The sequence below is a fragment of the Rhea pennata genome, chromosome Z, assembly GCF_028389875.1.
Source record: "Rhea pennata isolate bPtePen1 chromosome Z, bPtePen1.pri, whole genome shotgun sequence".
Classification (NCBI taxonomy): domain Eukaryota; kingdom Metazoa; phylum Chordata; class Aves; order Rheiformes; family Rheidae; genus Rhea; species Rhea pennata.
This window is the reverse complement of record NC_084702.1, coordinates 57,282,407-57,298,008: the sequence shown is the minus strand read 5'-3', so window position 1 is coordinate 57,298,008 and position 15,602 is coordinate 57,282,407. Positions and strand designations below refer to the sequence as shown.

The following is a 15,602-nucleotide window of genomic DNA, read 5'->3' as shown; positions in this document are numbered from 1 at the left end:
GTAGGTTTAAGGAATTTTGTAAGTCAATAAATAAGGAGCAATGGAACAAATCTCCTGCTTGAGAAATTGCAGTTCAGACTTGGAGATGTTGAAAATCCAAGTTAGCTGATCTCTCAGTGGGGGGGCAATATGTAAAGGTTTGGCTGGATGAGGAAAGAGGGAAATGAATCCTGTGTTTAAACCTCCCTGGCAGTTGGTCTGAAAATTTGGAAACTCTCATTCTTCTAGTGATTTTTCAGTGATGTATTGGCCCCATTAAAGTCAGTGGGAGATTTGCCATGGGTTTTAATGAGATCAGAAAGAGAATAGTACATTTCAACTGCTTTTTTAACATTGGAAAATAAGTTTCATATTCACTTCTTTTACAGTGATGTATTCTAGAGACAAATCCACCCGTAATTAGATGGCATTTTTCATAGCACAATAGTAAAAAGTCCACCAGCAAGATGGGATGAAGTAACCTACTCGTGCTGTCTCAGGAGAGCACTCACTGACAGATTTTTTCTTTACCTGTTGGCATACAGAGAATTTGGGCACATGAGGGCTGGAAAGATTAATTTAAGATTTCACATCTACCAGGTCTGTTTTTGATAAGAAAAGGCTGCAATAAACAGGGCATAATTCAAACAGAAGGAAAGGAAATATGGAATTGATTATGGTACTTCAGTGAGTTTTAACAATTTTGCAAAATATCTTAGTTACGTTTCACATCTTATTATCATGCCAACGAGATTAAGGCATGATGTATTGCAAATTTACATTCCTTCTATTACCAGTGAACTGCATCTGTCTGATCAAAATATGGCATCTTTTCAACAGGCTGTCACAATAATGCACGTGTTAGTGTGCCTTTGCAGGTTTATAGCAGTTAAATATTTATGATATATGCAAATTTTTGCTCTGTTTTTTAATTGCAAGTGAAGGCTGATCAATGATTTGCTTTCTGTTCTCCATGTAAAAGTTCTGTTCTTCATCTGGAATGTTACTTTAGTAGGGAATAATTTGATGAAAATAAGAAGGTGGGTGGAAGGGGATCCTTTGCTTGTTCTCTGTCTGGGGCTGTGCAACCACTTTGGCTTTAAAGCACTCTCTCCTGTTTTGTTATGTGAGACTGAAGATTTCTGATGAACTCTATGAAGGTGTTGACCTAAAAAAAAAAAAAAAAAAAAACATGATGCACACTCACACAAGCCCGGTGCACTGAAGATGTCCATGTGCCCTTCTCTCTTCTAGGTGCGGGTGCTTTCAGCAGCGGGTATGCGCAGCTAGCACCCCCAGAGCCCTGCATGGTGGGCAGAGATGGTTTCTGCTGAGCTTTTGTGACAGCTGCTCTTTCCTTAAGTTCAGTCCAGATCCTCTCCCCTGGTCTCTCGTGGCAGGGGAATGCAATGAAGGTACGTTGTCTTACACTTGTAGTTGCATAGGGCATAGAAATGCAGAGGTGCAGCACTGGTAAGAGTTGTTGTTCATGGTGGTACCCTCAGGGAAGTCATGCTCGTTGGCGCAGCCCTTCGAAGGCTGACCTGGAGGTTTGGTGGCAGCAGCAGACCTCTCCTCCCAGGCAGCCCCTCCTGGAGGCAGGGGAGTGCGACGAGAGAAGTGGCACCGCTACTGATCTGTCCTTTACCAAGGGCATATGGCAACTATCCTTTCCTCTTGCTTCCTTGCATTTTCTTTTTCCTCATCTCTCAGTTTGCGGCTGCTGTTTCTCAGTCCCTTTTCAGTCCCTGGGATAATAGAGCTATTTTCCATTTATCACTCACCCAGAAAATGAATCATCACTAATCCTCTTCCCACACTCTCCCTCACAAGTCTAGTTGCTCCTGCCTCTGCGACCTGGCGGCTGACCCGCGCTCTCAGGCGGGGGTCCGGCGGTGGCCAGCTCATCCGGCAGCACCGAGGGCCCGCAGCTGCGTGGAGCGGGGCTCGCGCTGGCCGGGGCGGGCGGTGGCCTGAGCTAACCGAGCCTCAGCCTGTGAGCGCCCGTGTGCTTGTTTTAAACAGCGCGTCTGCAAACATCAGCATAAATAGCAGCTACTTCCACTCTCACCGTTCAAAGTGTTCGCACAATGTTTGTAACCGCTAAGGAACAGCGTTGCAGGGAAGGCAGGACCCAGGCTTGCACGTTTCACACATTTTAAGTTATAGGATGTTCAGGCTTGTGTTTTGTGAACAAAGTTTAGAAATTCCTCTGCATAGTTGTGTTTTGGACTGTACTAAACTTCAGAAGGAAAGGTCTACTTGTGCCGGCATTTTTTTATAAATTGGGACTGTTTCAGCAGCCTATGTGGCCTTCCATTCAGCTGTTTGTTTAAGCCAAGCCAAAAGCCACTTATCTAAAGATGATTTATTCTTGCTCTTGAGCTGACGGAACCAGGCTGGGAAGGGGGAAAGCTGCTTTCCAAGGTTTCGTATGAACCCTCTGTCTCCAGTCAAAACCATATGGGGGGTATAGAGAGCTGGCCGTAACATAGCGCTGCAAGGTGCTGGCAGGTCTCTCGTGCTTTGCTTGTAGGACACCTTTTTAAAATAAACAACAGTGGTATGTGATTGACTCACATTTGAACTTTGCAGCTGTTCCTTCGTATTGGTACAGTATGCCAAAGCAAAACTCTGTGGCTCAGCATCGCTAGACTTCAAAATCAAGTCCTTTATTCAGATATTATAATTTGGATCCACTTTAACTTTTTTTTTGTCAGTGTATGCAAACTGGGTGCAAGTGTGTTTCTTCATCTAATTCAGAAAAATAGAAAGATCTTGTCTATTTACTTAATACGCAGCAAAGTTATGTGGTAAAAGATGAGTAGTTTTCTCACTAAAAGGCAGCAGATGGATATTCTTAGCCAGAAATGTGTAATATAACTGAGGCAGAATAGCTGGCCGTCAAAATTATGTCTAAAAAGGAAGGCAGTTTTAGTGATATTTTAAGGTAGTTTGTTTTGTGTGATTAAAATAACCAAAAGATTGTTAGTCCTTGTTTTCAAGAACTCCGTTTTATCCTCTCCGAATGCCGTGAGGATCCTACGTACTCACTGATGTCTTTTAGCTGTAACAGAGTTCACTGAAGGCAGAGCTGCCTTGTGAATATGGTTCAGGGAAGAGCGTGAGTGAGGGTGAAGGTGCCGGGCTGTGGCATTTTGGCTTTGGCAACGGGAACAGATTGAGGGTCCTTTTGCATCACAGTTTGCTGCTGCCACAGTTTATTTCTTGGGGGCCACACTGTAAACTGGCTTGCTGAAATGGCCTTATGTATTTAAAAAAAAAAAAAAAAAGAAAAACACTTGTGTCTGCTCCCAAAGAAAGAGTAACCTGGATAACTTCATTGGTGTGGCTCCGAGGGCACCAGGGAGCTGCGCTGGGCTGTGTGGCGGGTGGCCCGGGAGGGAGGCTGCCGAGAGCCCAGGCAGCGTGCTCCGTGGGGGCCCTCGCGCTGCCCGGCTGCCGCCTGGCGCGGCCCGGGGGTCTCGCGAGCCCTTGCCGACCGGGGGCTGCTGCTTCCTCTGGTGCAGCCCGTTGCTCAGCACAGATGGCTCCCTTCAGGCCTTGCCTCGGAGAAGGCAGCTGCTTTCTTACTGAGAATTTTTTGGAATGAGTTAATATAGAGAGGGTTAAAGCCCCGGTGCGTGTGTTTTGGACTGTCAAAGCAAATATTTTGACAGTCGTTCAGAAGTGGATATTGAGTGGCGTACTGTGAAGAACATGCAGTTCTCGCATGGAGAAAGCTTGCCAAGGGACAGAAAGATGAGAGGAGAAATAAACAGTTAATTTTCAGCCTCATGAGAACGTGGCTTGAGTTCCTGAAGCAAAGAGTGGGAGAAGAGGGGTGAGCAGGATGCTGGCGGGAAGCTTCATGAAGTACAGCGTTATGTAGCATCATCTATTGCTGAAAAGACTTGGAGGCACGACACAAAGTTTCTGACAGGAGCAGTGCGGCTTCCTCTATGAACTGAAGCTAGTGCGTTTTGGAAGGAAAAGGTTAACTACACCAGCATAACTGAACTGTAAATTATCTCCAGGGCTTTATCTGCAACCTGCATCTGGCAAGTCTCACCAGGGAGCAGTGCCCCTGCCGCTCCTCTGCTCTGATGTGCTGTGCAGGCTTCTGTCCGCTTGCTCCTTAAAGGAGTCATAGGCGAGCGGTGTCCTCTTCGGGGGCATCACTTGCACAGGAGTAAGTTTATGCAGAAACGCTTCTGTGAATTCATACATTCATGATATTTTGTTCTGGAAATATGTTTCATAATGGGATAAAGTACTGGTCATCTGGGAAAAGCTGAACTTACAGGTTTCATTTGAAAGCTAAGTATATTCTCGTGACCTTACATTAACTTTCATGTATTGTGTATCGAAGTTTTGGTGTATTGCTTTGGGAAGCATATGTTCTAGTAAAGTCTTAAGATTGGACGCTACCTCCATATCATTTTCTGACCAGGCTATTTTTGCTAATGTATTGACTTTCCTGAAGATGCTGTGTTTCAGTGTTACCGTTTTCTTTCACTTGATTTTTAAATGGGAAAGAACTCAGTCGTGTGGACTTTTCCTTCTCATTCCAGTACTCATTGAATGTTTATTATCAGTGTCGTGTGTTTTATGGCTCCTAATGTTCCTCTGGAATTTCCACCTCTTTAAGTAAATAAGAACTTTGTTCTCATCTATAAACAGTATCCCATTCTAGAAACAATATTTTATTATGTTTAGCAGGAACAGAGTAAGCTCAGCTAAGGTGGACTTTTAGCTGTTTTTTCCCTTACACCTGCAGTGAAAAAAAGGATAATTTTGAAGACAAGAGATTTACATGATTTTTTTGCACAGAAACACAGATTCTAGACCATTTTGGAACTTCTCTTAAATCAAAACAAGAAAACCCCAAACCCTCTGAAGAAGTTTTCTATTAATTTCTCTCTTAATAGTGCGGATGACATCAGAAGAATGCAGGGTTGTAGTGGACTTTCCCTACATTCCACTTGTTATTCAAAGTGGAAATACTGAGAGAATTAGCTGCTTTTGGCAGACTAACGCGTCAGCCCTCTGTTATTACAAAGGGTGTATTTGAGTCGTCAGCGTGTCAGGCTGATTGAAAACGTCATGCTCTTCTGAGCTACTCCAGAAAAATGGAAAGTGATCTGAATTATTGTCTTTGTGCAACTAAAAGCATAAATAAATGTTATGCCTTTTTTAACATGTAACTTAGTAAACTTTGATAATTAACCTAATAAAGCCTATGAAATGAGTTGCCTCATTGCCAGACATATACACTGTAGGCTAAGTTCTCTTTCAAATACTTTGATATGTTCCTCAAGTTTACCAGTGGGAATAGAGAAGGTGAAAGTTGTGAAATCTACTCTAAGCCATGTCAAATGTAAAATATCAGGAAAATTTGTAGGAGGATATATCAGAAAAAACAGGCTATGAGGTAACGTAGAAGTAAGGGAACAAAATTCCGTTGGTGGCATGGCAGCTTAAGTCCACATGTATGTCAGTACCAGATAAGGCTACAGAGCCAGGGGAGCAAGAGAGGGGAGCAACGAGGACAGGATCTTGTGCATCCTTCACCAATGCAGGTATAGGAGAGAGCAGAGTTCCTGGAGGAAATTCTGAACCTGTTAAGCTTTAAGCTGTGGGATTTTTTTTTTTTTTTTTTTTTTTTTGGTTTTGCATTCAGTGGGGTTAGGGTTTGACCATTGGCCTCAGAAATCCAGTGAAATTAAATAACAACTCCATTACACTTTGACAAAGCTGAAAGCTTTGAGACAAGAATGAGAGTGTCGTCTTTTTTTTTCTTTTCTTTTTTTTTTTTTTTTTTTGGCATCCACTGAACATTTCCGATTTGGCAACTGTATTAGTAAGATACTGTTTTGATACTAGATTCTTTTGCCTTCAGAATCAGTTGAATGTTAGTATCTTTTTTTGTGAGTAAAACTTAAAAGTGCTCTGTCCTCATCACTGAGTGGGTAACATGAGTACATTTCCTGCTTTCCTCCTGTTTTTCCAAGTGACACATTTCAAGTTCAAGCATGGAGGCATATGCAATGATCCATTTGTTATTTTAAACACGATATTTGGATACAATTTAGATGTGTAACAATCTCTGATTGCCTCTTGTACTGAGATAAGTATAACCCTGGGAATGTCATCAGCTACTGTTCAAAGGCAGCATAGATGCTTCAGGAAACCCCTTGGGAATATTTCTGCTGCAGTCCCAGCATTGCGGAGGGTTGTAGAAGGAACAGATCTAGGGGAGTGAAGAATCTAGTAGCTCCCTAGCGACCTCTCTGACTGGAGCTGTTGGTGGCTTGGCAGCGATCAGGACATTTTTCTGCAGATTCATATTTACAGTAGTGTAGGTTATCCTAAGGCTGCCAGTGTCAGCATTAATTCAAGATGAGATGTTACATACCTGCACTTTTCTTAAACCCTGGCTTAAAGCTGAACAAAAGTTAAGAATATTGTGAAACACAAGTTTTGCAAAACTGTTTCCAAGCTCTAAAATGATGGGCTGCATCACCATATAGTTACTGCGTTCCAGTGGGCGGACTGTCCCCAGCTGTAATCCTGTTTGTCTCCTCTTGAGACAGAGGCTGGATCAGCAACAATCAGCAGAAATCTAGTTTCAGTAATTCTGGAAAGTGAGTAGAAATGAGGTTCATTCATTGAGCTTTGTGCCCTCGGTGACTGCAGCGTGTAAGGGCTGTGTCCTGCCTCCTCCCCAGAGGTGGGTGCTGTGCCAGCCCTCTCGTTAGCGTCCCAGGACCAAAGGCAGGACAGTAAGTTAAGCAAACTGCACGTCTTTAAAATTGCTTAAACATGTACAAACACTTTGCTGGGTAACTGCCAGCAACCTTAGTAATTTCAGCCAGAGGAAGATGATGTGGGAGTGGTGGTAGGAGTGGGCGGGACCGTTTGGTGTTACTGAGACCTTTCTCACAAAGCGTTTGTCAAGCAACTCTAAGTCGGATGGGACAGAGCAGATACTGTAAGTACAGCCAGGCAGCGGGAGAGTAATCGTTCCCCCGAGATGAAGCTGGGAGGTTTCCAGGAGACTCCCTTCGAGCGGCCCTTGCTGGAACTGCTGTGTGTGGCTTTGGATCTGCGCAGGACGTTGGCTTGATCCTGGGATGTGTGGGGGTGCAAACAAACCCTTTTTCTCACTGCTGATATGTTCTTTCTTGTAGGTGTGTGATGTCCATCTAGTGGGCAGTCTTTGGGGCCATTCCCGCAGCCTGGAGCGTCATGTGCCAGTATGACTATTAAGAGAGGAAAGTGCACTTCAGAGCTCAGCATCCAAGAGAGAAAAAAAGAGGAACTAAACAGAGAGAACAAATGACCACACTGCTTGGAAAACTTTGGGCCGTTAACTTTTTCTCCTGAGAAATTTTGTCTTAGCGGTTGTGAGAGAGCTGAAAAAGCAGAGCAACAGCAGTGATTTTCTTAGAGGTTTTTTTTTTCTTTTTTAATTTAATTTTTTCCTCTTGTGCCTAAATTTAAAACTATCAGCTGCACTGATCACAAGCACTGGACATCAATATGTGTCATGTCATTGTAACGTGCCGGTCAATGCTATGGACACTCCTGAGTATTGTCGTGGCTTTTGCAGAGCTCATCGCTTTCATGAGTGCAGATTGGCTGATTGGCAAAGCCAAGCCCTTGAGCTCTGAGGACATGGACAACAGAACAGGGGGGTCACAGGAACCCTACCACCCGACGCTGGGCATCTACGGGCGTTGCACCAGGATCTCCCACATGCAGGTTTCTAGACGAGACACGCTTTGTGGTCCTTACGCCGAAAACTTCAGTGAGATTGCCAGTGGGTTCTGGCAGGCTACCGCTATTTTCCTGGCTGTGGGAATCATGATTCTCTGCGCCGTGGCGTTTGTGTCCGTCTTTACTATGTGTGTGCAGAGTATTATGAAGAAAAGTATTTTTAATGTCTGTGGGCTGCTACAAGGGATTGCAGGTATGTATACTTTGAAAGCAACTGAAAAAAAATGTTTTGTGTGTGCCATTCAGCTGCAGAAATGCAGAGATTCTGTGCTGTCTACAGATGTCTGCATTACGTGGACCCCAGAGTGATTCTATATGCTGGTGTTTATTTAAACACAGCTGAAATTTATAGCTTCACTGCTTGTAATACATTGACATTGGCAGCAAGATTGCAGCCTGTTGTGTGCCAGAATGAACTGACCGACGTTTCTTTTGTTTGCTGTTCGGGTTTTTTCCTCTGTTTGAATGTATTTCAGTAACAAGAACTTCTGTCCTTTGTTACCAGCAGAGAGCAAAGTTAATGCTAATATGAACGCGGTCTATCTCCTTTTGCTAGTTTAGTAACTTTCCCATAGACCCGAGGCAGTTCTCTATGTCTCAGACTTCCTGGCTGTGGTGAGGGCAAATACCAGCCCCAGGGATAAGAGCAGCCTGCAGAATCCCACACCCTCTTCTCCCAGGTTTCATGTCAAGCAGCCTCCTTCAAGGACATGAGTCTGACAAGTAACACCTTGTCATGCAGCTTCCCTTCAGCCAGTTTATTGTTGAGGTGAGCTCAGTGAGTTTGTTTTTACTATTCAAATGTTAGTTTTACTCTGCCTGAACAGGTGAATTGGTTATGGGTATTTTATGTTTCTGTTAATAACTCTGTATTTTACAGAGATTAGGTGACTGCTACGTAGATTAAGATTGGAAGATGTTAAGTAGAGCAGTTCTCTGTGTACTTACAAGTAAGCAGTGGAGAGAACTTGTCCCATAGACAGGTTTTTGTATTTTTTACTGTTTGCCTGTGATTGTTTAAAGGAAAAGAGTGATCTTGTGATATAACTCAGGCAACCCTCAGAGACCTATGAGGAAGGAGGGAATGAACGGGGCCACCTTCTCCTTCCTTCTTCATGCTGCTCTTAAACAGATATTTTCAAATCATAAAATGGTTTTGTTAAAAAGACAGAAATTTTAACTTGTTTGTTGAAAACAAGAACCTCTTGTTTAGGTCCTCTGATTAGCTTCCCCAGTCCTCACCTGGGAATGCAGTCAAGCACTGCTCTATTGGCTGTACTTTGACGTGAGATGTTAATAGTAGAAGCTTAAACCCTTATTAAGGTGGTTGGCTTCATTCATTTTGTTGAGGACTAAGGTAATCTTATTCTAGATGAATGCAGGGACGTATGCAAATATGTCTGTGTTTATTTTTGTGAGAGAACTTGGGAACTCTATCAAGGCAGTGCCTACCTCGGCCTGCGGGGAAAACAGCAATGGCCAGTGACCTGGCCAACACCAACCCCTGAAGCAGGGACCTGGTAGCTCTTGTCACCTTCCACATTATGCAGCTTCAGTATAAAAGCGCTCTGCTTATTTCATGACACTGACAATGACAGATTTGTGCTTTTGAGACAGAATTAAATCCCTAAATGGCTCAAGATGCATCTGCTCAGAAGATGGCATCTCACTAGCAGAAGAATATTCTTTAAATAAAAATTACGTGTTTTGATGTAACCACGGCTGGTTTACAGAATTTGCCAGCCCCAGTGTGACAAGTGAGCAGCTTGGCCATGCACATCAGAACTAGTAGCATGTTTTAACTCTGCGCTTTCTCATCTTACTGGTTGCTTCAGAAATAATCTAGGAAACCTGGTTATCAAGAGATGACATTTCATCTTTTCTATTAGATATGTATAACAGAGAGGAGAAGAGGAGCAGTTATCAACACAGATAGATATTAGGGCATGTCAGACTTGTGTGTCTGTGGAAAAGCTAACCATACTTACAGAGCTGGTGCCATTTCAGGATACCTATTAACAGTTTAAACATCAAAATTAGCAGGAAATTGATTCCTGTATCTTAGAAAACTGATCTGGAGACCAGTTATTTCTGAGACAGTATGTGCAAAAACAGTTTTACAATCAAACCAATGGTGCCTGCAAAGGTAATCGTGGGCTTAAGGAATTGAACAATACGGTGGACAAAGCATTTCTCATGCGTTCGGGGAGAGATCAGTTCTTCTTTGAGCTGTGTTGAGAATGGAAGCGCTTCCCTTCTTATAATTCGGATAAATGACACAGCACGAAGCTGGGTAATTGAAAGGTCACGTTACTGAAACCATTGCTCTGAGGAGTACGCCTGCCAATATTTGCAGCCAGGCGTCTTGTGGCTAGCAACACATTTTCTCAAGATTAATTTTATTGGGTCCACTGCTACTTTTGTGCCAGTAGCATTACAGCATCTGCTTACTTAGTTGGAAGTGGGGTTTTTATGACTTACTACAGCTTTTAATTTCATCTTTCTCAGTTCTTGAGTTTTCGAAAACACTTAAGTAAGTGCTTCCAGAAGGACAGTTGTCCACATGGTTAATCCATGCGAGGTTTATGATATCTAGACTCATGTCCTGGCCAAAGAGCAACTAGATGCAACCCTGCCTGATCATCTTAAAAGCATTCTTTCAAATGTGACCTTTTTATTTAACAAATGTAGGAAAAGAATTCACAAGTCATTTTGTTTATCAGTATATATCAGTCCAATATTTTCAAATATGTCAAATATCCCGTTTTCAAAGATGAGATGCACCCACAGTAGAGACTACATGAACTCAGAATTTTGCAGACTTAATCTCATTTAAAATCTCTATGTCTTTGCTATGGAGATTTAATATAATTAAAAACATACAGCCAGTTAATTTATTTCTGGAATTCATCATGAAAAAACAATAACAGACACCGGATATATCATTTCTGTCTAGCAACATTTGTTGTGACCTGGCTGATGCCTAAGGTGAAATTACAGAACACAAAGCTGCATCTCTTCTGTTAGGGCATGTGTCCAACGCCTGCCCTTGGACAACTGTGCAAATTCTCCTTTAGGTCGATGGGAGGGAGCCACACACATATCTAGTCCACAGAAAGCTGGGAATACAAAGCTATAAAAGAAGAAAATACGGCTCTGTTTAAAATCTTGAAATTCCTTTGTAGTGGAGCAGGACTTTTACCACTTGTTTTTAGACAGCAGCATCTTTTGTTCTGGATATGTAGAAATGGTAATCAGCGGTCATGATTTTGGGAATGTTTGAGGATTGTTTCATCTACAAAAGAATCTTTGCAGTAGAGGGTGCAAAGAAAGGAACCGTGTAATTAAATAGATAATTACTACCTAGCAGCAAGAAGTCCAGGCATACATTCATTTGAATGTCTTTTTAGGGCAAGTATTCTATTTTTACAGCCTATGAATCATTTGAAATACAGAGGCTAGGGGAGGCAGTATGCTGTTATATGATGGTTGATACTGGGAACTGGGACCCATACCATCTCAGGGTACTGCATGCAGCTTCTGGTCATCATTCCCATGTTCACCCCCTCTCATGGTTAAAAATACGATTTTGATGATGGAGGGGAGCTTAGACAGCCCCTTCAGCCTCTGACACAATTTCATTTATGAAATTAATCATAAAACCTTGTCTTGCCTTTTTTGAGCCTCAGAAGGCGTAGCTGCCATCGGGTGCTGGGGCTGGCAGAGCGGGCGCCTGTGACAGGCCGGCAGCAGAGCCGATGGTCGGGGCCGGCTAACTCATGTGCAGGATGAGCTGCAACCTGCCAGCAATGCCCTGACCACAAGTCACAAGGCGGAAACTAAATTAGCGGCACGTATGTTATGTCGACTTTGAAACTTCAGCAGTGCGTTTCATTTTTGGGAACTGTACCATGTACCGGGAAAAGCTTTGGAAAGGGCAGAGGGGAGGGTTTGTTATCTAGCTGAGAAGGGAGCTCCTTTGGGAATTTTGTTCCCATTCCTACTGCTTTGCTGGGCTGGAACGGGGCTATGTTACCAGGCAGCTTTGCCAGTCTGGGCTAAAGTAGCTCCTGTCCCCTAAGGTGTTGATGGCTGCATCTAGGGGCGTCTTCTGGGTTATCTCCCCCTCGCCGTTTTATCTGTTTGTGATCTACCTATAGTTCAAAGAGGGCTTTTCTAAAGAATTTTCTGACAGAAGCACATCAAGGTTACAGCCACCTGCCAAAACTCCTCCGTTCAGGCAAGCAGTAAAGAGTTGCTCCAAAGCCCCTGGTGTGGCCAAAATGCAGCCTCCTTGTATCACAAGCCAAGAGATGCACCTGGGCTTGCCACAATTGCACATGTTCATCAGGTTTGTGCAACTGGAAATCACCCTGCATCTGTGTAAGGCCAGCTGCGTGTCTGCCATGTGCTGAGGGATGTCTGCGTTGTGTTTGTGAGAAAGCGTGACCACATCTGCGGTCATGTGCCTTAGCAGTCTGACTGTGAGGCTGGGACGTGGGCCGTCCTGCCTGTAGCGGGTGCGTGTTAAGTCATCTGGGGCAGAGGCTTGTCTTGAAAGGCTGCTAGAGATGGCCCAGGAGAGTGAGGTTCCCCCCACCGTTTCCTCAGGTTTTCCCTCCTGTGACCAGACGACACCCAGCAGGTTTGGGACCCCTCGTCCGGAGCAGGTTCTCCTGTGACATCTGAGCTCTCCTTCAACATTGCTGGGGAGATGACTGAGCTTTTCCCACTTGAAACCTTTTCTGGGCCAGACTTCAATGTTCTCTTCTCATCAGTGGGTGCTGAGGCTCCCTTAACACTTCACCCTGTTTTCTTCCTTTCCAGTGTTTCCTCTTGTACTTCTGCTTTTCTGAAAAGGTGGGTTTCCCCTGGTGCTTGTCCCGTTCAGTCCCAAACAGTGCAGTGTCTGTCCACAATACTCTCCCTTCTCAGCTATCCACACAAGTCCGCCTCTGTTCGTTCTTCTGGCCTTCCTATGCCCTCTTCTTTTCGCACGTGTACTGCTGTTCATGCCTTCTTCTGTTCCCCTTGCTGTGGTCACTTTGGGGCTGCTTTGATCTGGAGCCAATGCAGTACCTGGGCAATAGTTCAGTTAAAGGAGAGCATTTTTACTCTTAAATGCAAGGAAACTTTTTTATAGTTTTCTGAAATACAGGGATGAAATGCAGTTTGAATTCATCTGTGTCTATAGCAGTGTATTTGTGCTGCTGGAAGGGTTTGTTTTACATATCTTGCACTAAGAAATAGTTTAGCATGTTATATTTGTTAGTCGACAGGAGTTCGGGTGATTAGGAAAGTGATGGAAACCACCTGATGGTGAAAGAGCAACCTGGTATAGCTCATGGGGGTGTATGAAGCAGACTTCAGACACAGTGAGGCCAGGAGGCTGCTGGGGGGCTGGGTAATTCCCAGGGAATATGGAGGCGGAGGTGCGACGGAGGGCTCCTGGCTGCTGGGGTGGGTGGTGGGAACTGGGAGTGCTGAGGAAACCAGGGAGGAAACAGGAGCTTAGCCAGAAATCGCTGCTGAGGGGAGAGAAAAAGCAAAAGGAGAGCAAGCCTCTGACGCCTGCAGCGGAGGGGCCCTGGGGCTGCTGGAGCTCACGGACGCTGAGAGCGTGGGCTGAAAGTCGCTGCTCGTGGTGCAGTAGCTCAGCGGATGCAGGAGCGTAGGGAGCAGCACCCCTTGTCAGAGCAAGGGGCGAGCTGGCCAGCAAGGAAGGAAACGCCTGGCGAGCTCGGGTTGCTGCCTGCCGGAGGCCCTTGCTAGGCGGTTGCAACGCTCGGGCAGGAGGAAAGCAGGGGGGAGCACTCCTGCCCTTCAAGGCAAGGAAACTTCTTGTTTGTCTTTCTAAAATGTAGAGCATGCATTTTTCAGAAAGCGTATTTCCTCTTGGATTCAGCTTAGGATTTTTCTTTTCTGATGCCAGAATTGTGAATTCTTGGGATGGAGAAAAAAGAAAGAGGAGGGCAGGGATTCATAATGGAAATCCTAACAGCCTGAAGTACGTTTACTGTCTGAACAGGGTGGTATAGTGTCCTGTAACCTGCATGGCCAAATGCCAGTGTGGCATCTAATATCCCCTTGGCTGCCAAAAGTTCACATTAAGGGAATTGCTGTGTTGGAACAAGAGGGAGTATGCCGGTGGAGGAACATGAGTTCAAGTGCAAAACTGCTGTGGAGCTTAAGGGACAGCAAGAGTACTCTTAAAGAAATAAAGTGAAGGTTCCAGTGCTTGGTCACGTTTGCTGGTCGGTTCCTCTTAGACGCTACCAGGATGGGCAAGTATGGATCAGTAGATGCCCAGTGGATTGTAAACGTTCAGATTTTCACTGATAAATTTGGCAGCTGACGTCAGAGCAACCTGACGTGGGTCTCATACTCCCTACTGAGCAATGCTTTACTGTGGCACGTACGCATACAACGGTCTATTACTTCTACTGGTGTAGGCTAATGAGATACTGAGAAGTTCATTATTATGCCTCTTCTTGTTGATATAAGATGAAAGGATGCTGACTGCCCCTCTGAGGAGAGGGAAGGAAACAGGAGGGTAGTGAGGCTCTCTTTTGGTTGGATTTTGCTTCCAGGTCTCAGAGCCAAGACTGCTGCTGCTGTTATCAATAGGTTGCAAACACTGTAGGAAAATATTTAAATTCAACAAAAGCTGTTTTTTACCCAAACACAGCAAAAAAGATTAAATAGCTCTTTCAACACCTGGGGCTAACTGATGGTTAGCTGCTCTGTTCAATGCACCCAGTGGGTTGTTAAAGGAAAAGGAGTGGCTTTGAGCTGTACTTCTTCCCCTGCCCTGGCAATCTGCACTCTGCTGCCACATCAGGCAGGGTGAGATCCTTCCCTTCCCGTGTCCACCTTCGCTTTTTCCTCCTCTTAGCACTTCGTAGCTCCTTGTGCACCACGCGAGCCCTGCAGCTTCAGTGAGGTGAGGCGAGGGGGTCCCTTTGCCGACAGGAACAGTTCAGAGGAAACGCAACTTAGCGAAGGGTTGTCCCAGAGTTTCCATGTTTAAACCGAGGCGGGTTGTTGCCTTGTCCGTCTTTATGCAGAGTGCTGCCCGTGAGCATCTCCTTTCCTTTGCAACTGATTCATTTTTAACCGATCTATGGTTTTGAGGGCACTGGCAGCAACCAGTCGGACAGCAGTGAGAAAGGTTATGGCACGTGTTGTGAAATGGGCTTGGCCTCTCCCTTGGCTTCCTTCGTGTCTGGTATAGTTGACATGGCCTGGTATTTCCTTTCCTAGCTAAGGAGCATCCTGAAGTTACCATCCACAGTTCAGTTTCTCATGTAGCAGATTCAAACATCTTATTGGGCTAACTGAAATTAAAAACACCCGATGCTTCCTTGGCTCTTGAGGTAAGAGGTGGGTGGTGAACAGCCTCGGTGGTGAGGCTGGAGCGGTGGAGCCGCCTGCGCGGCAGTTTGTGGCAGTGCCTGTCGCCTCGCGAGGGCTGGCCGGGAGAGGCGGCGTGCCCGGCCCTGGCGCCGGCCGGCCGCCGAGCTGAGCGGGTCACTTTGCAACGTGCTCCGGCAGCTCTGCTGCGGCAGCAGAACGTAACATGTGCCCGGCACCTCAGGAAGGTGCTCTAGGTTGGTCAAAAGTAGTGATTTTGTGTGACAGAGGGTTGGCACAAGTAAGATAAGATGTACTGTGCAGCACCCTGTATGTGCATAGTCTTTAGTTACTCTGCATTGCTGAAAATACATGAACATATGGCGTTTCTTGTATACAGTGCTTGATCTTACCTAATTGCAGGGCTCGTGTCTGCCTTACAAGAGCCCTTGTGAAGTGCAGTGAAGTCCCTCCACAGCCCCATTTCA

The 15,602-nt window shown here is 45.0% G+C and overlaps 1 protein-coding gene across 7 annotated transcripts in view; it reads left to right on the top strand.

Moving 5' to 3' along the window:
• Positions 1-15,602, top strand: part of LHFPL2 (LHFPL tetraspan subfamily member 2) — a 127,498-nt gene that overhangs the window by 101,355 nt on the left and 10,541 nt on the right. For 6 of the 7 annotated variants that reach the window (XR_009961240.1, XM_062600316.1, XM_062600317.1 and 3 more), the window contains one exon: positions 7,173-7,954. Coding sequence is in view for 6 of the 7 variants with exons in the window: in XM_062600316.1 (XP_062456300.1) it covers positions 7,525-7,954 (430 nt within the window). In the remaining variant the exon portion in view is untranslated. Of the gene's footprint in view, positions 1-6,938; positions 6,974-7,172; positions 7,955-15,602 lie in introns of those variants that run through there. The other variant, XM_062600319.1, reaches the window with a different exon arrangement.